Raw genomic sequence first — 22,487 nt, 5'->3', positions numbered from 1 at the left:
GAACTTTGGGAAGTCACTTCCCGAAGTTCACGGGAAAAAAAGTCAGACGAATTATCGTCTAGTGTTATATGAGATTTTTATATTAAAGATAAATGCCTGGTTTCACATACGTTAAGGTAATATAGTAATAGACTCGATAAAAACCGAGACTCGATAAAAACCGTGGCGTTTTTTTTGCAAAAAAAAAACAGCTCTCCGAAAAACATGTTTTCTATATTTTTTTTTGTTTTTTTGTTTTAGTATTCTTTAAATTTTACATATAAATGAACCTTGAAACAGTTCCATCTCCAATAAATCTTGAAATATACATGTTTTTTTTATTTTATATAATGTATATTACCCGATATATTAGCTGTTTAAAAAAACGATGCAAAGTATAAGCAAAATTATGTTTTGTAAAATTACTCATGTATAATGCAACTCAGGGGTGGATCCAGCATTTTTTGGTCTTTGAGATAGCTAACGTTCAAACATAGTGCAAACTCCAAACATTTATATGGTTATACTTATATCGAATGAGGATGCTTTAAAAAAAATTGCGGTTTTTGGAGCCTGGGAATTTTTTTTTTTTTTTTTTTTTTTTTTTAAGTGCCCCAAGAAGTCCTTACGGTCTTGTCACAGAACACCGCGGAAGTGCATTTAACCAGGAAGTTCACGCCTCCTTCCTTACCGTGACGCGAAAATTGGTCCAGAGCTCGTTTCGAACCTGGATCTCCTGCTTTAAAGCAAGCGCTCTAACCACTGCGCCACGGCCGCACCGGAATAAAAAAGTTTCAAAATTTTCGCCCCCCTGCCACAATGTGAGAGCAAAAAATTGATAAAAAATTTGTTGTACAATTCCCAACGAGACTTTTATTCATCAAAAAGTTTTAAATTTCAACGCTAAAATATTTTTGCGTTCAAAAATTATGACCATATAAAGTTTAAACCCCCTTCAATACTGAGGGGGTCGCACATTTTATATGGTCATAATTTTTGAATGCTGAGAAATTATACTATGAAACTTAAAATTTCTCATTCAATATAATTCTAGTTGAAAAAAGAGCAAAAACTATTTCATCAACTTGTTGCTCTCACGATTGTGGCTTTTTTGTTCTCAAGCTCCAATAACCGCAATTTTTTGCAAAGCATCTTTATTTGACATAAGTACAAGCATATAAATGTTTGGAGTTAGCTCCATGTCTGGAAGTTAGATATCTCGAAAACCAAAAAATGCTGTATTCCCCCCCCCCCCCCCCTGAAGCATTTGTATTAAATTTTAAACATAATTAGGATACGTCATTAATTATGTTAATTAAATAAAGGAGAAAAGTTGAAAATTTTTGACAAGGGTAGGGGTAAACTTAAAAAAAAGGGGAATTCAAGAAACGTTGACGCCAACAATGTTACTTCTTTAAATAAATTAAATTATTAAAAAAATGAAAAAGGATGTTTTCTTCCAATTAATTTTCTTGATGAGGGATGTGAGCAGGGGGAGGAAAGAAGAGTAGTCAAACATTGACATAATTTTATATTAGGCAGAGGAAGGGGGGTTCTTCAAGTGCAATAAGTTTTTGACAAAGGGGAGGGGGAGGTCAAAATTGCCAAAAAATTGTTAACATTTGACAAAAAATATTTATAAAAGATGAACTTTTTAGGTTATTTCAGATAGAAAATCAAAAAAGTTTTTATAAACCATTTTCCCTTACAAAAATTTTTTTACCATTTGTTTTTTTTCCTTAACAGAAATAGCGACAAAACTCACGTACAGCAATTTTGATTTCAAAAAAACTTATTCGGGAGTCACAGCCCAGGCACCGTTTGGGATAAATCCGGCCCTTGATTATCAAATGACAGAGTATATGTTAAGGTATATGTATGTATTTCGCCATAAAGAATTTTTTTACAAAGTTAGACTTTTACAAAATGTATAGACACGGCAGGGGCAAGAAGAAGACAATTTCAGTCTTATCGCCAGGGCCCTTCAAAACAAGAATATAAATAACAAAAAAAGTATTACCGTTATCACCATGTAATGTATGCATAAAATACATATATAAATGCAAATATAAAAAATGCTTTTTATATATATAATTTTATTTTTTTTCAAACTTTTATTTATTAAGAGTTAAAACATAAACACAAAGAAAGGTAAAGATTCAGATTATAATCAAAAATAAATATGATCAAAAATAAAGTAAATAACAAGTAAATTTAACGAGTGATTACTCCTATTTAAAAGTTTCAGAAGAAGTCTAGTTCGTAGTCAATTATAAAAAGTTTATTTTTTATTTTATTTTTAAATTGATCAAGGAAAGAAATTTTTTTAACTCATTATCAAATAACATGTTCCATAATTTAGGTCCTCTGATTGCAATCGAGAACTTAGTAGCAGAATAATATGCTTTTGGTTTAGAATAATTGTTATTTGAAATTCTTGTTGGGTATAAATGATTAATCTTTTCAAAAAATGAATTAAATAAAATGGGTGCCATTTTATTATCTACTTTGAACATAAATATAAGAATATGATATAAAGTAAGTTGAAATACGTTGAGTACTTTGAATTTCTCAAAAAGAAATTTAGATCCACATTTCCAATAATTCTTACAGCGTGTTTTTGTTTAATTAAAAGCTTTTTATTTTTAAATACATTAGTGCTGCACCAAGCAACATTAGCGTAATTTAGATAGCAATGAATAAAAGAAAAATAAATAAATTTCAAACAGTTTTAATTTAACAACTGTTTGGCTTTATATAAGAGGTCTATATTTTTTGAGATTTTATTATGAATTATACGTATGTGCTCTTTCCACGTCACATTTTCATCTAAAACTACACCTAGAAACAACAAAGAACGCTCTCTTTTGACATAAGAGTTATTAATAAAAAGCTTAGGAAGTTGTAAGGGAACGTTGTCTTTATCATGAAGAAGATGAAAGAAAGTATATTTTGTTTTTTTAATATTTATGGGTAACTTATTTGATATAAACCATTCGCTTAGTTTCGCAAGCTCTTTGTTCATTGTTGCAAATAAAATATTAATATCTTTATTAGAATAAAATACATTAGTATCGTCGGCAAATAAAATTGAGTTTAAAATATTGGAAAACTTACTCAAGTCATTTATATAAATGAGAAATAAAAGCGGTCCTAGTATTAATTCTTGGGGACTCCGCAGTTAACTGTCATTAAATCTTTTTTTTCACCAGATTATTAAAATTAATTTTCATTTCCCATAACTTTAACCTTAAAAATCAAATGTGTGATGCAAAATAATCTATGACTCAAAGTTAAAGACAAGATTTTAATCCGGGCAAAATTACTGAATGAATTTACTGAATCGATGTTACTAAAAATTCATTATGTTAAGTAAGGTTGATTCAGTAACCTGATGTTTAAAAAATGATTAAAATTATTTTTTAAACAATAATTTAAAGTTTTGTATTAATTGTTGACATTATAATAAATTTCAATATAATTTATATAATAATAATTTCGATAACATGTAATAAGTTTAATTTATTTAAAAACTATAAAATTCAAAAAAAAAACAAAAAAATTCCATAAAAAACAAAAAAAAAACATGTTTTTTTTGCAAAATAAACACAGTTAGAAAAAACGTTTTTTTTTCAACTTTAACTACTCGCAACGATTTAATGAATATTTTAATTTGTGTTCCTTTAAAAAGTTAGGGTAGAGAGGGGCATATTGGGACAGTGGGCTATAACGGGACAGTTATGTAATAACAATTATGTCTTATATCTCAGCTAAAAGTTATTTTGTGCTTCATTAAAATAAAAATTAATTTTATTAGTACCAAAATGCATTTAAAGTACCAAATTGCATCAGTAATGTTGCGAAAAACAAAACTTGTGTATTTTCTTAAGCGATACAACGACAAAAGATCTATTCTTGAACTATTGATAATTTTTTTTATTTATAAAAAGTTTATAATTTTCAGAAAATATTTTTTATCCTCTTTTAGAACCTTAATTTAAAAAAATATCTGGAATTAAATTTTTTGAAAAATATTGATTTCAGTAAAATAACTTTTGTGGGGCATATCGGGACAACAAGTTATTTATATAGGGTGCGTAAATAGTTCGAGGCCATTTTTCTATAACGTTTTAAACAAGGTAGACGAACTTTTTACGCACCCTGTGCAGTTTTTCAGATTTTACATAATGTAACCCCATTTGTAAACAATGTTTGTATTGTTTTTTAGGGAAAATGTCTGAACTCAGACCCGCTATTATTCGTCAATTTGAGCAAGGAAGAAGAGTAAAAGAAATTCTCCAACTTCTAAACATCAAATATCACTAAACTGTATCCAAAGTCATTAAGCGATATCAAGAAACTGGGAGCTTTGAAGACAGACGGAGAAGTGGACGCCCTTGGACTGCCAACACTCCAGCTAACCGGAATAAGATCTTAGGTCGAATCAAAAGAAACCCACGAACACAGAAGAACTCAACAAGAAAAATGGCTAAAGCTGTTGGAATTTCTGAAGGATCAGTCCAAAATATTCTGAAAGGAGCCTGCTTAAAAGCCAGGAAACATGTTACAGCTCTATTACTTACAGAACAGATGAAACGAAAACGTTTGAACCGATGCAGGAAGCTTTTGAAACGTTTTGGTGCTGGGCGACACCAAAAAGTTCTGTTTTCTGATGAGAAATGGTTCAATGTTGAGCAAGCTCATAACAATCAAAATGATAAAAAATGGTCGAAGGAACCCTGCTACTCGAAAAAATAATCATTTCCCATCAACAGAAGCCACAGCAAGTGATGTTTTGGCCAGGAATCACCCGCAATGGTAAAACTCCTCTCTTCTTTGTTCCAGGTGTAGTCAAAGTTCGTGGTGATAAACATCGAGCGATGCTTGAAGAAAAACTTTTGCCTTGGACCCAGCAGCATTTTGGAGATGAAGAATGGACGTTTCAACAGGACGGTGCACCCTCTTACAAAGCTATACAGACTCAAACTTGGCTGGAAGAGAACTTTCCCAATTTTGTCAAAGTTGACATTAGCTTTCAGAGACAGATTGGAGAATGGCCATCAAACTCACAAGACTTGAACCCGTTGGACTACTCGCTTTGGAGTATTTTAGAGACCAAGGCTTTCATGAAACCCCAACAATTGATTAAAAAGTGAAAAAAAGACCTGATTAATGCCTGGAAAGAAATCCTAATGGAAACAATTGCTAAAGCTGTGGATGATTTTCCACAGCTTTAGAAATTGAGGGAGGACATTTTGAGAATATGTAAATAACTATGTCTGACGAACTGTGTATATAATTTCATAACCTGTGTACATACATTCATAAACTGTTTTGCAAATGAAATATACTGTGTTTTGTAAATGAAATACTGTGTTTTGCGAAATGGCCCCGAACTTTTTACGCACCCTGTATAACTGACTATATTACGAGGGTTACTATTTATATTTCGGGAGTTGGCAACACTGATGTCATGTGAGTTCATCTGACAATTCCATTGTAAAGTTTGACATTTTTGACGAAATACGTACTCAGAACATGTTGTCATACGGGCGCTATTTGTTTATTTTATATTTAGATGAAAGTTTCGTCTCGGCAAAAAATGGAACTGAATCGTGAACATTTTCGTGCGATGATTTTTTACGACTATCGACGTGGATTATCGCAACAAGAGTGCATCAATAACTTAATTTGACGATGGCGATAACTTTCGGCGATGAAGCTCCATCAAAAACCACTGTGGATCGCTGGTATAGTGAATTCAATTGTGGTCGTAGTTCGCTGTCCGACAAGTTTCGTGAAGGTCGTCCAAAATCGACTGTAGTGCCAGAAAACATCGATGCTGTGCACGAAATGATTAAGCAAGATTGTCATGTAACCTATTGTGAAATTGAGGCATCCCTAAGCATTAGCTCCACCAGCATATATGCAATTTTACATGAACACTTAGCTGTGCAAAAGTTAAGTTCGCGTTTGATCCAACATAATTTGACAATCGCTCAAAAAAAGGCTCGTGTCAATTGGTGCAAAGAAATGCTTAAGAAATACAATCGCAGTGCTTCAAAAGACGTTTATAAAATCGTGACAGGTGACAAATCATGGATATATTCGTATGAGCCCGAAAGTAAGCAGCAGTCCACTGTATGGGTGTTCCAAGATGAACCAAATCCAACAAAAGTTGTTCGCGCACAAAGCACTTTAAAGAAAACGGTGACCTGTTTCTTCGGAAAAACTGGTCATATTGCAACAGTGCCTCTCGAGGATCGTAGAACAGTAAATTCTGAGTGGTACACAACCATCTGTTTGCCAGAAATCTTCGGTAAAATAAGGAAAACAAACAAGAGACGTCGGATTGTTCTTCATCATGACAATGCAAGCTCTCACACATCGGCTCAATCGGCACAAAGCTCTCACACATCGGCTCAAACAAGAGACTATTTGAGCACTCAAAACCTCGAATTGATGGGTCATCCGCCGTACAGCCCTGATTTGGCACCCAATGATTTCTTTTTGTTCCCATCCGTGAAGAATAAACTGCTTGGTCAACGATTTTTATTGCCCGAAGAAGCTATTGAAGCGTTCAAAAATCATGTTTTTGAGATACATCATTCGGAATGGGATAAATGCTTTGAAAATTGGTTTAAGCGCATGCAAAAGTGTATCGATCATTGTAGCGAGTACTTAGAAAAACAATAAAAATATATTCGCAGCTTAACTATTTGTTTTTTTTCCTAATCCCGAAATATAAGTAGTGACCCTCGTACTACCAGTTTTATGATTTTATTTTTAATCTAAAATATTTTTTTTCTCATTTAGCAAAGCAATATTATTAATAATATTTAAAATTTAAAGAAATGATTATTTTTATAACTTAGCTTCGATTATTAAAAGTGTTTAATATAAACAAAGATGGTAAAAAATTGTATAAGAAAGATCAATCATCCAAAATGGGATAAAATGCAGTGTAGCTGTGAGTAAAAAGAAACTTAAAACTATAAAAGCTGCTGATACATATGGCATATTTAAGTTTACTCTACATTGGCATATTGCTTAGATGGCAGCTCATCAAAAATGTTGCCAAATAGTTTAAGGATATTTTTTGTGTAATTTATGTGATTTGTAATACTTTTTGTTTAATTTTAAATTTAGAAGTAGTTACCAATTTAATAATATATACTAGTTTTGCCCATCCTAATTTTTAGAACAATTTCATAAGATTGGTTGGTAAATACTCTTTGTATTTAATAATTAAACATAAAAAGTTTTTTTTATTTTAGTTGGTATTTCTTTTTTTGTGGTGTATGGGTATATGGGCGTGTAGTCAGTATGGGATGTTTTTTTAGAATTTAATGTCTTAACATGTTTAAATGATAAAATGTCTTCATTTTTTATTATTTTATGAGCTTTACAATTAACAAATAACTGCTTCTTTTAAACTGTCCAGTTTCGCCTTACCCACTTTCAAAATGTAAAATATTTGCTAGTTTAGAGTTTTGTTACTTTGATTGTCTTAGCTTATTTTTAGAAAATTTTTTTTTATTTAATCTTTTTCTTATATCAGTGAATTTTAGGAAACTTATAAAAAAAACAGTGTTAACTATGATTGCTTTATCCACAACTAGCATTTGTTTCTTAAGTGTCTCTATATGCCTCGCTCTACCCTATTTCACGAAAATAAAACCCTATTTTTGATACGTGTAGTTAAGGGGTTTTTAAAAACGCAACAGAAACCATTTGTTTTTAGTAGAAGTGGTTAATAATGAGCTTCGTTACATTATTATTCATTCTACGATTAAAATTACGATTAATTTAATAACTACGAATCCTACGATTAAATTATTCTAAGATTAAAGAAATAATTAAAATATACATTTAAATATAAAATTAAAATATCAGGAACAATACTTTAAAAATTGCAAATTTATACATATAAAAATACAGGTGTTTTGTTACAAAAAATTCTAAAACTTTTATTAGCTCCTTATTTTTTTGTACATCTGAAATCATTTTATTGAAGGAACATACACTAAAAGGTTCAGTCAAAAACTTTTCTTAATCTCGAGATATCAGGTTTTGAAGTTACAAAAAAATCCACACACAAACATGTGTGACTTGTTATTGGTGCAGAGGATTGTTTTTAATTTAGACAGTTTTGTTAAATTACTTTTGGGAGCCACCTAGTTTTATTATTGCAGCCATTTTTTGATTGCGACTTTACTGTTAAAATTGTATCAAAACAATTATTAGCTAACCATATTTTAGACTGTTTTCAACAAAAATTTTATTTTAAAAGTAAACCTCATCAATATTTCATCAAACTCTTATAGTTATTTCAAGGTTGATGGTTGAACTGAGTTTTATTTGTATGATCGTTTTTGCTGTTTTGTGGTGATCTTTAAAATCATAATTGAAAGGGCAGTATCAAGGCATATTGGTACCCCATACAAGCCAAGGCCAGACAAAAAAAATTAATGGGGCCTAAGCGAGCCTCTAATTTGGGCTTTTGTTTTGCGGACGAATGAAGCACACGGTAGACATTTTTTTACTTTAATGTGTTACTTTAGTTTTTGTATTGCAAAATCACAAACAATGTTGTCAAACTTTATTTATTATATCCTAACTGATTGCGCACGCTTTCAACGAGACAAGACACGTTTTTTTATTGCTGTTAAAATAAGTTTTTATATTTTGATATAATTCGAAAATGGCAAAATCTTTAACAATTGTAAACGAATAATTAGAATGTCATGAAAACTCTCTACTAAAAACCTTTGAAGAAAAACTTTACAATTGAAATTGAAAAATTAAAAAACGAAAATGCTTTACTGAAGAGAGAAATCGCTGAAGTTAGTAAAGCAATGAACTTTCGGAATGAATATTATGAACAAATTGTTAAGGAGTCAAATGACTTAAAAGTAAAATTCGATAATTATAACAAAGACAGCGAGAATCTAAAGTGCATCGAATTTATTCAAGATAAATTCGATGCATTTTAGATTCTATTTATTTAGACTTCTATTTACAAAAGCAAAAGAACTTTGAGCTGAAGGTAAGTTTGCTAAAGTTATATATACCAAACTTGTAACGCGCGTCTTAGAAGTATAAGAAATTCTTTTAAATCTTATTTAGTACACAAAAAATGATAACAAAAAAAAATAATAATAAAATGAATTACTATGAATCGCTTATTTTCAACTTTAGAAACAAATACATTGGATCCAGATATTAATTATTTTAATGACTCAGAAATAGATTGTTTTTATCATTATGCTAGTGAGTTAAAAGAACCTTTTTCTAAAAATGGCGATGAAAACAAAAAAATCAGAATTGTCCACATAAATATAAGAAATATGAACAAAAATTTTGAATATCTTCTACATTTGATAGAAGAAACTAAAAACTATTTTGAAACTAATTGTTTAACGGAAACTTGGTGTTCACAAAATGAACTTAATAATAACTCTTACTTCCATCTTCCTAGTTTTGAAAAATTTTATTAGAAAGATAATTGAATAAACGCGGCGGAGGATTCTGGTTTACGTTAAACAAAACCTTGCGCACAACGTTACCGGCTTTTGTATCCATTTAAAACAACCGCGACATTCATTTAAAACAACCGCGACATTCATTTAAAACATTGTGACAATCAAAACAATCGTGATTTTCAATCAAAACAATCGTGATTTTCAATTAAAACATTTAACGCTTGCGCAATCTCAACATTCTGTATTATTTAAAAAAAAAAGGTTTTATTTATATATCTATTTATTCAAATTTATTTTTTATTAATATCATATTAATTTATTTTAATTTCATGGAATTTATTTTAAATTTAATTGGATGTCATGTTTGTTTTAAATGGATGTAAAACCCGGCACATATTTTTTAAACACATACTGTATTGGCAAAACAACTAAGACGTTCAATTAAAACATGCATGATGCTAATTAAAACAACCATGATTTCCTATTAAAACATTTATCCCATGTTCATATTTTAATTAAAACATGCAGCGAAATTCTGTTTGCCAAAATACGCGAAAATTTGTTTTGAGATTGGTTGTTGATCAAAGAAAAATTCAATCTTAAACTTTATTGTCGCGAAAAATTCAATCTGAATCATCATGCCACGAAATTCCGTTTCCCAAAACATGCGAGATCTTGTTGTAAATCTAGTCATTGATCAAGGAAAAACTCAATCTGAAGCTTCATCCTTAACAGGAATTAACACAATACAATCAATTTTAAGAAGGTACGATCGAATTCAACACTTCCTGGTTCTAGAGGTGGCGCTCGTCACGTTATTTATAATGAAGAGCTTGTAAACAATAATACAACAACAACTATAATTGAAATTAAATATGCTTTAAATGTAAATGTATCGATAACAACTGTCTGGAGATGGGTGACCAATCTTGAATACACATATAAAATTACTCGATCAATTTATGAAAGAAACAACTTTGATGTAAAAAATCTTCGAATTGAATATATTAGGTGGTATACTTCAGTCTCGCCTAATTATCGCTATCGAAATATTGTGTTTATTGATGAAAGTCCATTTAATTTACACATGTTTCACAGTCATTCATGGGCAAAAAGAGAAGTAACACCAAACCCGATCATTCGCCCAAGGCAGCGTAACGTTTCGATGATAATGGCTGTCAATGGTTTAAATATTATTCACTGCAAAGCTGTCAGTGTGTCAGTCAACACAGTTTTGTTTCAAGAATATATTGATAAAGTTGTTCAAGTTTTGGGGACAGAGGAAGAATTCACCCTGGTGATGGATAATGTTAGAATTCATCATAATGTTGAGATGAGGGTTCAGAACATTCAAATAAAATATTTGCCACCATATTCACCATTCTTATTTTAAAATTTTTGCCATTAATATTTGCCACCATATTTACCATTATTATTCCCATATTTCACAAGCGCCACCTCTAGAACTAGGAAGTATTGAATTCGTTCGATCGTACCTTGTTAAAATTGATTGTATTGTGTTAATTCCTGTTAACAATGAAGCTTCAGATTGAGTTTTTCCCTGATCAATGACTAGATTTTTAACAAGATCTCGCATGTTTTGGGAAAATCCGTGTGAAGAGATTTTTTTTATCTAAAGAATATCGTGTGAAGAAATACAGCCCCAGCTGGAAGAAATGAACTATTCACAAGAATGCGTGAGGCATGCTTATCTATTCTTAAGGTTAACTTATCGAACTATTACACACACTGCGAAAGCTTTTTCGAAGCGTGTCTTAGGTCAGATGGCATACCTCGACAGTAGTTGAAAAATAAACATATTTTGAATAAAGTAAAATTTTAAATGAATGAATGTCATGGTTGTTTTAAATGGATGTCATGTTTGTTTTAAATGGATGCAAAAACCGGTAGGAATGATTTATGCTTTTCTGATGGCGATAAAGAAATCGTTACAACTGAAATTTTAAACAATAAAACCGAAAATTTAAAAAACAAAATACCGTTTATCAACCGGCCTACTCGAATAACAGATAACTCAACCACCCAAATAGACAATATTTTAAAAACAGATGTATATGACAATGACATGCAAAAAGGCATTATAAAGTCAGATATATCAAACCATTTTCCCATTTTTTTAACAATTAACACAGTTTAACTCCTAACACTAATAAAAGTCAAACTATAAAAAAACGTATTTTCAGCAAAAAAATTTAGAAACGTTTAAATATCAATTATTATTGTTAAACTGGAAGAATATAAATTTTAATGAAGACATAAATGTAATCTATAATAAGTTCTTTAATACATTCTTCTCGGTGTACGATGCAAATTTTCCCGTTTCCGAAATAACCTTAAAACCAAAAACCTTAAATAGTCCTTGGATTACCAAGAGTCTTAAAAAATCTTAAAAATTAAACAAAAATTGTATATAAAATATTTAAAAACAAAATCTCATGCAAATTTACGCAAATATAAAAACTACAAAAGTCTATTTTAAAAAATTCATAAAAACCTGAAAAAATTTTTTATTCTAATCTAATTACTAAATATAATAATGACTCAAAACAAATATGGAAAATATTGAAAGAAATAACGGAGAAACAGAAAACCTATTCAAATATCCTCCCGAAATAGCGGAAGAATTTAATAAATTCTTTACTAATATTGGAAGTAGGCTGGCTGATAGGGTTCCTTCAATAAATATTTCCTTTAATGATATGAATCTATTAAACGTTTATGAACTTAACTTGAATAATACTTGATGTTTTATGTTTTGTTGTATGAACAACCCTTTATTACATGTTTTCAAAGACCTATTTACCTTAAAAGTAAAGAATAAATAATTTGCGAAATAAAAACTATTTAAAGTAACCCTTTTTGCCAAACAAAGTTTAATCAATTTTGTATAAATTACCAAGCACCTTATCTCTGAAATAAAATTGTCCAGCCTAATTTAGATTCATCTATCATTTTTTCTGTTTTTAAGAACAAGTTAAAGAATATTATTTTTTCAATAATATATTGAAATATTTTTGAGATATTATTTTAAGCATTTATTATTCCAAATGTTTTGGATTGTTATTTTGTTATAAACTACCTGTATTATTTTATATTATATTTATATTGTAATTTTATATAGTTTTGGCGACAAGATTGGTATGATCTTCTTTCAGATTCCAAGTTTATATGTAAATCACGACATGTAAATAATGTAAAATAAAAACAATTCAAATTAATACTTAGCAAGCAAAAAACATTACCTTTCTTGAGCAATGAGGTTCAAAAAACTGCTAATTTTTTTTATTTTCTTCAATTAAGAAAATGAACGCCCTTTAAAGCAGTTGGTTACCATTAGTGCTAAAAAATATTATTTTGGAATATGTACTCAGGATAATACTCTTTTAAAATATGTGCTGCTGCCATGAGTTGATTTAATGGTTGAATATTCATTTACAAATATAAATATTACTAACACCCAATCTCGAATGTTTTTAAATAAAGCATTCATTTGAATGTTTGTAAATAAAAATGTGGAATTTCAGTTTTCTTTTTTTTTTCGCCTTATGTTTTTTCAGGCTATACAGCCTGGGGGCCTAGATGACCTTGGGGGCCCCAGCCATAGCTTAGTTGGCTAAGTGAAATTAGCGCAGCCTATGATTAACCTATAAGCAAAATAACCTCAAGCCTCTGGCAGCAGACCAAAAGGAGTAGCATATAGGTATAGCATATAGGTAGCAGCATATACATATTGTTTTTTTACTTCTTTTTTACTTCATATAGGTTAAAAAACTATTCCATACTGTATGCAATATTAAATACTGTTTTAAAGCTTATCATTCAATTCAGGGTAAATTGTGTAAGGTCTCATCTACATCACACTTATTATCGACTTCGAAAGAACTGCAATCAGAAAAAAAAAAAAACAAGAACTTTTAATTCTATACATATTGCTGGCATTGACTTTGACAACCAAGTTTTTAATGCAATTGTTGTGCAGAATTGGATTTCAATTAAATGTGTAAAAAAATTAGGCGCAGACAACCATGCGTCTCAGATACTAAAAAAAGACAAATAGAATGGTTGAAAAATCAAAACAGGGTTTTAGAAAAAAAAGCAAAGTTAAAAAGTATTTAAAATCTATAGCTAATGTAATAACAGAGCAGTAGCAACAAGAATATGCTTCAAATTAAAATCAATATTCATCAAAAATATCAACATCAGGAGTAGAATATGAACAGAAAACATCAAATCAAGAGGTACCAGATGAAGGCACATCCTAATGGAGTCATGATGCGGTAAAAAATGATACAAAGAAGAATATTTTTAAATCAAGGAAAGTAACCCTATCATCAATGTAAATACTTTTGGTCTAGGTGATGAGTTATTTAGGGAGGATAAAATCTTCTGGGTTGCTTCCTGACCAAACAATTACCAGCATTATTAAAATTTCATTTTATAAATTATATCGTGTTTATGAGAATGGAAAACAGAAAAGATTTTTCTTTCTAAAGGTTTTTGTTGGAGAAAAAGCTAATTGCAAGAAATATTGACGGGAATGGCTTCGTATTCTAATTTTCTAAAAACCATTACTGAGTGCTTCAATCTTTCTGTTGATTCAACACCAGATTTATCACATGTGGATCAGTTATTTGTTGTTGTGTTGAACATTATGAATTGTCAAACGATAGAAGACTTCTATCAGTTTTTAAACTGAAAGGAAATCCAAAGGGAACCATTGGCTAATCAAGTGTTGAAATTCTTGTATGATGTCTGCAAAGTAAAATTTAGTATGTGCAGGGGTTAATTATTTGACAATGCAGCTAATATGTCAGGACGTTGCAAAAGAATGTAGAAAAAGGAAAAAACGAACTTGCCATTTATGTCCCTTGTGCAGCCCTTTTGAGTATGGTTGGTCACAGTGCAGTTGACTGTTGTGATATGATAATTAACTTTTTCTACATAACACAATTGCTCAATAAGTTTTTATTTTGCATCAACAGTTTGAATATTCTTATAGAATAATTTGGCAGCGAAAGGCCATCTGAAATCATTGAAATCACTTTAAGACACTAGATACCGTAACCCTAACCCATAACCCTAACTCCTAACCCTAACCCTAGCCCTGACACGCTATCGCAACTAATGGTATTTTAATGTCTTTTCAAAAAACTCTCACTGCTTTAGAGAATTTTTCCAATGCTGAAAATCAAAAGGATTGAACGCACTAAGAAATTTTACCCGGAGGATCTAGACAACAACTTTGCAGCTGAGTTGCAGCAGTTTTTTATGCATCTGTAAAAAAAAACACTCTTGTTGCACCACAACTAATCTTTAGCTGTCCTTAAGAGCATTTCCAAAAACTGATAAAATCAAAAAGGTTTTCCCTTACATTGACATAGCATTGCAAATATTTTTGACTTTAATGGTCACTATATGCAGTGCTGAACGGTCATTTTTAAGCTCTTTTAGGCATAGAATCAGATATTATGAGAGATATTCAATTTAAAGATTTAATTAAGAACATTGCAATCAAAAAAACTAAAAAAATAATAAATTACAGTGTCCGACATAAAAAAAAGCTTAGGTAAACTCTCAAAAAATTACAACAAAAAAGAATGACAATCAAATATTCTTAACAATATATATATATTTTTTTAATACTATTTCAGGAAGAAATAATTCATTTTAATAGTTTATCTTTAATATTCCAGAAATATCTTTGGGCAAACTACAACCAGATGTTTACGTCATTCTATTATTTGTCAATTAGAGCTTGACATGTCGAATTCCGGACAAATTTTTGGCGAGTTGTGAAAAAAAATATTTATTGTGAGCGAAAACGTAATCCTAAATTATTTTTCCTGCTTCAATTGTCGCTTTTTCTATCAAAGCACCCAAGTCGAACAATGCGCCAGACAACTCAAAAAAAGATAAGAAAACAACTCACTGAGTTTGAAAAGGGCCAAATTGTGGCATGGCATGAAAGTGGATACACTGACCATGAAATTGGAAAAAAATTGAATCGATGGTGCACTACAATTCGAAGATTTTTGTTCAAGTATTATTTGACGGGAAGTTTTAAACGCAAAGAAGGGAGCGGAAGAAGGCGTGAAACAACTGCCAGAGAGGATAGATTAATTATAAGAGAGGTTCGAAAGAATAGAAAGATAACAGCGGCTGAAATAAAGAGAAATTTTAAACTGGATGTTGACGAACGGACTGTTCTTTGAAGGATGCATTCTATTGGGAAATTTAAATCTTACTGGAGCGTTAAAAAACCATTTATTTCTGAAAGTAACCGGAAAAAAAGACTTCAATGGGCAAAGCAATATCAGAATTGGACAATCGAACAATGGAAAAATGTTTTATGGAGTGATGAGTCACCATTATGTTTGCGTTTCAGTGATTGTTCCCGTGTTTGGCGGTCACATAATGAACGTTACGATCCATTAGTAACACAGCCAACAGTAAAGCACGATAAAAAAGTGAATGTATGGGGATGTTTTACTTCATCGGGTGTTGGTCGTTTATATAAAATTCCTGGTATTATGGACAGTAAAATGTACAAACAAATCTTAATTCATCAACTGATACCTAGTGCAAATGAGCTCTTTAAAGATAAAAGTTGGGTCTTTCAGCAAGATAATGACCCGAAACATACGGCAAACAATGTGAAAATTTAATTGAAGAACAAAAAATTAGTGGTTCTTTCTTGGCCAGCTCAAAGTCCTGATCTGAACCCTATCGAGAATCTCTGGAGTATATTGGATCATGGAATCAAGACAAGAGCTCCAAAAAATGAAGAAGAGTTGTTTCAAATTCTTCAAAATCAATGGAAGAACAATTCTGGTGAACTCTTACAATCACTTGTTGAGAGTATGCCTCGTCGGTGCAAGGCAGTGATCAAAAGCCGTGGCTTCACCACAAAGTATTAGTTTGGTCTATTTCGTTATTTCAATAAAAATTCTCAAATTTTTGTCATTTTTTTCTTGTTTTTTTTCTATTTAAGACTCAATGCACCAAATAAAAATTTTTTGTTTATTTTTTTCTATATCAGTTGAAGAAATTTAGTTGAGTTCTCTTGCATGTCTATCTAAGCTTTTTTTTTTGTCGGACACTGTAATAATTTCAAGTTTTATGTAACATGTTCCGTCACAGTAATGCTGTCAGTTTATAAGAATGGATTAGTTTAATATGGTTTCAAAAGTGTCAGAACTAGGTAGTACCACAGAGTATAAGATATACTTAATGGTTTTAGGCTTGCAAGACCCCCCCCCCCGACCCCGCTTGTCGAGCTTACAGCGCTTAACCAGACTCCACAAAACCTTTATTCAGCTCTTGCTTAACCCCCTCCCCCCTCCTAGGTACAACACTGCTGGTATGCGAGGTGTGACTGCTGCTGAAAGGATATATAGTTACTAAAAAAGCATGTACAAAATTACAACAATCACTGTTTTTTCTGAGGTCAAATAGTAGCAACTATTATTTGACCTACCCAGTAGTATTACCCCCCCCCCCCTCCCATATAATTTTTGTTCTTCGGGCCTGTGCAATACAGCGCAATTTGAAACAAAGTTTATGAAAATATAAAGTGTAGAGTTTATTTTTACCATAGATAAATTATTTTATTAGGCAAGTATTTAAGTTTATAAACAATAAAATATTTTATCAAACTAATTCTAGAGTTATATAAAATTCTTTTTAATTTAACTTTAAAGATTATTAATAACAACAGAAGGTTTTATTATTAAGTAATGGATAATTGATTTTGTACTATATTCACTTAGTTAACAAAACGCTTTCCAACAAAATTTACTTATTACTTGTCGAATATTGAAGTGAATTTCAAATTTTAATTTCGCTGTTTTAAGATTGTATTTAAAACTGAGCTCTTTTCAAGTTCGATATCGTGGACCAAATCAGTAGAACAATTTTTTCTAAATATTAAAGATAAAACTGTTCAAAACTTTTTTTTGAAAGAGTTCAAAAGGATCTCTACTTTCTACAATAAGATACTTTATATATTTTAAATAAAATAAAATAAATAAACAAAATAAACAAATAAAATAAATAAATAAAATAAATAAAAGGAAAAAAGTTTATTACTTTGTTGTGATTTTATTTATTTATATATTTATTATAACAATTTTTTTTTGTTTTATTAAATTACAACAACAAAAAATTGAGATAAATTTTTTACGTTCAAATTTTCCGCCCTCGGCTAAATGTGGTTATAAATTTCACATAGTCATAAACTAGACTAAAAAAATATATACATATTTATCAAAAACAAGCCAGTAGAATTATATGTAATGTGCATAAATACGCCCAATCCAAGCCGTTACTCCGGGAAATTAAAGCTCTTAATATCTATGAGTTAAACCTGTTCCAAAGCTTGTTGTTCATGTTTAAATTTTAAAATGACATGCTTCCAAAATCCTTAAATAACCAATTTCTAAAAATTAATCATAAATACGAGGTGCTCTATCATAACTTTAATTTTACCTAAATCAACTCTTAAAACATCTGATTACTCAATATCATATAGAGGACCTCATGTGTGGAACATAGTTCTTGATGAAAATTTGAAAAGTATAACTTCAATAAATTGTTTAAAAAATATAGTTAAAAATTATTTACTTGAATTAACATACACAAACATATTTTTGTATTTTTAAGTAAAAAAAAATCTTGTAATGTTTCTTACTTTATCTATTTATTTAATTTTTGCAATTTATCGTATTCTTGTTGTAATTATGTATTAACTTGTTTTATATAACGAGTATTTGTAAATTTATATAATGAGAAATTTGTAAAAAATACTTTACGCTTACTATAGGGGCTGGATGACAAAATGTCTGTCTTCTACTAGCTCCTGTCGTTATTAATTTTTATTCAAATTTTATTGATAAAAATTGTAAAATAAGAACATTGTAAAATGTTTTTATAAATGTCAAATTAAAACTAAAAAAAAAGACTAATTTCAGATATTTAAAGATTTTTAAATGAAAATTAGAACCTGACGATGAATTTAAGTTTAGTATAATATGCTAAAAAGAATACTTTTTAAAAATATTGTTGTAACTTTTCTTTGTTGAAATGAAATTTAGAACTTGACGATGAATTTATTTTTTTTAAATAACATAATTTTTCTTTGTTTCCACACTCCAACCAAAACAATTTTCTGCAATACACTTTCATATAACATTTGCACAGTGCCTGTGTGTATGTATGTATGTGTGTGTATATATATATATATATATATATATATATATATATATATATATATATATATATATATATATATATATATATATATATATATATATATATATATATATATATATGTACATCTCGAGGAGAGAAACTCAGTGTAGCCTACTGTTGTCTAAACTGAATTATCTTCTGAATTGGATCCAGTTAAATTGTTTCGGAAATAAACTTAAATGAGTCCTAAATCTTATACTTTATTGCTTCATTAAAGATATTGTTTTCAATGTTTGTATATTATTGATTTAAAATTTTTTGCGCGATTTTTTGTCATCTATTTTCTGTGTGAATTAATGCACAGGATAAACTTTAAAACCATAGATTATAGCTTATATACTCTCTATATATAGATTATATACTAATTAATGTTTAAGGGTATGTTAACAATAACAATAATAGTAATATTTAAAAAATGCATAAATATAAAAAATGCAAAAAAAACATCGTAATTATAAAAGTTTGCAAGATAAAAATTAAGATTTTAAAATTTGCAATAAAAAAAGTTTGTTTACTTTTGTATTTTTAAATTCTTTAATTTAATTGCATAACTTAAATTGCAGTATTGTGCATAGAATGATGTGCTTAAATGTTGCGCATAAAATGATGCGCAGTTTTGAAGAGTTTAATAGTATGATTTTGTTTTGTTTTGTTTTGTTTACATTTGTTAGTCGTTGTACAGCTCTATATAAGCAATAATAAAAATAATAATATAAACTTACAATAATAGACAATGTAACAAATATAAACAAAGTATCTGAAAGAAGATCGCAAGGATCTGAAAGAAGATCGCAATCTTGTCGTCAGAACCTTAAATAAGCATTTAATAAAGATAAGATAATAAAAAAACTTAATAAACTTTTACAAAATTGCAAGATAAATAATGTCTGAAGAAAGATCAAGAGGATCGTCTCATCAGAATTTTAGGCAAGTGTAAACCAACATATAAATTAAAAAGTAAAAAGTATGAGAACAATAAATAAATTATCTCATAAAAGAATGAGGTTTTTCAGTTTTTTTTTAAAAAGGCAAAAAGTTATAGGTACTTCAAAATTAAAATTCCGCAAAACAATTTTATTATTAAGGTGTGGCGCTCGATTGGTAAATTGATTAAAATTTGTTTGACAAAGAGGTTCATTTAAAAAGTTATTGTTTCTCAAAATATATTTAGATTGGTTTAAAAGAGAAAAGATCTTTGAAGACGGCTAAGGATAGGTTATTTATCCGCATATATACAAAACATAAAATGTTAAATACATTTAACTCGTATATTCAGAATTCTCATTTCAATAAAATAATGCTTCGAATGAGAGAAGCGATTTGCAAAATTGATTATACGGATTGCGCATTTCTTATAATTTTTAATATAACTTAATACTTATAATTTTATAATTTTGATTTATAAATTTTAATAACTTAATAGTAGAAAATGACGAGTAACTTATTTAAAAAGGACATATAAAAAAAAACTAATCAAATGGATATTTGGTACATTTGACTTACCAATTAAAAAAGAATTACTTATTCCTTCAGCACATAGCAATCAGAAACCCTTCTATCTAATATTACGCAATGGGTTTGTTTTTGAATGGATATGCTAAATCTCTATATACATATATACATTTCACTGCTAAACCTCTATATGCATATCCCTCCACATGGAGGGATACGTGAGCTGTATATAGAGATTTAGCTGTGAAAGATTTTCAACGTGTTTTGTTTTACCACGCTCAAACAAAATTTGTTAATCTTTATACAAAAATTTGTTAATCTTAATACAAACGTGACAACAAACAGTGTTTAGGAAAACTGGCAAGAAAGCCGTGTTAAAGTCGAAGCTATGGTTTGGCTTACAATTTGTGAAATAATACCTATTTATTTATCAGAGTTTATATAAGAGCAGCGGTTTAAAGAATATTTTTTTAATTTACTATCGGAACCAAGTAGTAAGGTTTAGTTGAGTTTGTTTTAATCTGTTTTTTTATATAAAAATATTTGTATATAAAAATATTAAAATATAATTTTAAAAACGAACAATAGTTTTGTAATTAGTATTAATAAAAGGCATGTTATAAAAATGATATCAATTAATTGCTTAATGATATCAATTAATTGCTTAATGATATCAATTAATTGCTTAATCATATCAATTAGTTGCTTAATGATATCAATTATTTACACTAACTACTTTTTTAGTTTTACCCTCAAAAATTATCTCGATTTACCTGAGGTATGTGTCAAAATTCTTATTTTCTTTGGTATTTTCTTCGTAAAAAGTCGTATCACCAGGGCTTTTTTTCTTTTCTGAGCTTTTATTTTCATCAATACAGCTATTAATAACTTTGTTTTCAAATTCTCTATCAGTGCCTTTAAGTATTTGCCGTGAATAATTTAGAACATTTAAAAACATTAAAAGAAAAACTCTGAATATCTTTTGAAGATTTGTAAAAAAAAATTTATTCATTTTTTATTCTTACTAGCGCTTCAAAAATCTGTTTAGATAACTCTTTCTTTTTTTAAAAAAAAAAATTAATGATTTTATTATTAAATAATTCTCTAAAAACAGCTTCCTTTGCATTTTTCTTAGAAAGTGAAAAAATTCTTAGAAGCGATAAAATCTTTAATTGAAAACTCTAGGGGTTTCCCAATCTATTCATTTTCAAGATTTTCATTAGTGTCCGGACTCTTGATTCGATAAGAACTAGTTCGGAACGGAACGGAATAAAAATTTTATTCCGACTTACGGGAAAAATCTGTTTCGAGAAAAAAAGTCTTTCTCGAAAGTCGGAAATTTATCGAATTTTTCGAGAATGTTCGTAATGTTTCGGCAATCATACTTTGTCAAAAAATTGTAAGTTTATCATTTTTTGTCGAATTTATTTTACTTTAATTCACAACATTTTTGAAGTAATTAGCCTATAGGATATAAAAAGTCTAAGGCATAAATTAACAGTTTTAATTGTTAGTTTTTAATTCCACAGCTTTTTACAGAAATGAAAAAAATATTTTATGATAAAACAAACTTTATTTATTGTAATAATTAATCAGTGGACCTAAAATTCAACTTTTTTATCGCTTTTTTAATCTTTTATATCACTTAGAGGAACTCCGCATTTGAGCTTTGACCTTCTCTGGCTTTTGACTTGGTTAGGAACAAATCCTCTGGTCTAATGGACAATCTTCTTTTTTTCTGTTGTGAACCTTGTTCTGATGATTTCCTTCTCTTTAGAGGTTTTGGGGTTGATGATGCTTCTGGTGGTTTACAAAACAAAAATTTTCTTCATCCTTTATATTCAACAAACTTAGAAATATTTTAATTTTAATAAAATTGAATTAAAATTAAAAATTATTAACTGACTAGAAATTATTATACAAAATTAAATTAGAATTAATATTACATTAAGATTACATCAAATTTTAATTTTTACCACAAAAAAATTAAGGAGTGAATTCAACTAAAGTTATTAACTAAAATAAAATAAAAATAAATCATAAAAATAAACCAAAGAACAAAAAAAAATTTGTTGTAAAATTTAAAGGTAAAAAAAATAAAATGTATTTAAAAACATAATCGTCAAAAATAAAAGTTATTGTAAACAATGATTTTTTTCGAAAATACTCGAACAGAAATTTATAAATATTTTATTCATTTCGACGTTACGAAAAAACTCGAAAACGACAAATAATAATTTATCGTTTCCGAATTTTTCAGTTTTTATCGAAAATTTCTCGAAATTTCTCGTAAACCGGAAT

The 22,487-nt window shown here is 29.1% G+C and overlaps 1 protein-coding gene across 4 annotated transcripts in view; it reads right to left on the bottom strand.

Annotated features, from left to right (window-relative positions):
* LOC136082455 (S-adenosylmethionine-dependent nucleotide dehydratase RSAD2-like) overlaps positions 1–21,268 on the bottom strand; it is a 69,177-nt gene extending 47,909 nt beyond the window's left edge. For 2 of the 4 annotated variants that reach the window (XM_065801798.1, XM_065801800.1), the window contains exon 1: positions 20,960–21,268. In XM_065801798.1, coding sequence (XP_065657870.1) covers positions 20,960–21,198 — 239 coding nt within the window. In that variant the 5' untranslated portion in view covers positions 21,199–21,268. Of the gene's footprint in view, positions 1–19,456; positions 19,545–20,959 lie in introns of all 4 variants that reach the window. The other 2 variants (XM_065801801.1, XM_065801799.1) reach the window with 2 other exon arrangements.
* Between the last annotated feature and the right edge of the window lie 1,219 nt (positions 21,269–22,487).

This window comes from Hydra vulgaris, chromosome 07 (genome assembly GCF_038396675.1).
Source record: "Hydra vulgaris chromosome 07, alternate assembly HydraT2T_AEP".
Classification (NCBI taxonomy): Eukaryota; Metazoa; Cnidaria; class Hydrozoa; order Anthoathecata; family Hydridae; genus Hydra; species Hydra vulgaris.
The sequence above is the reverse complement of the archived record's forward strand: the minus strand, read 5'-3'. Positions and strand labels throughout refer to the sequence as shown.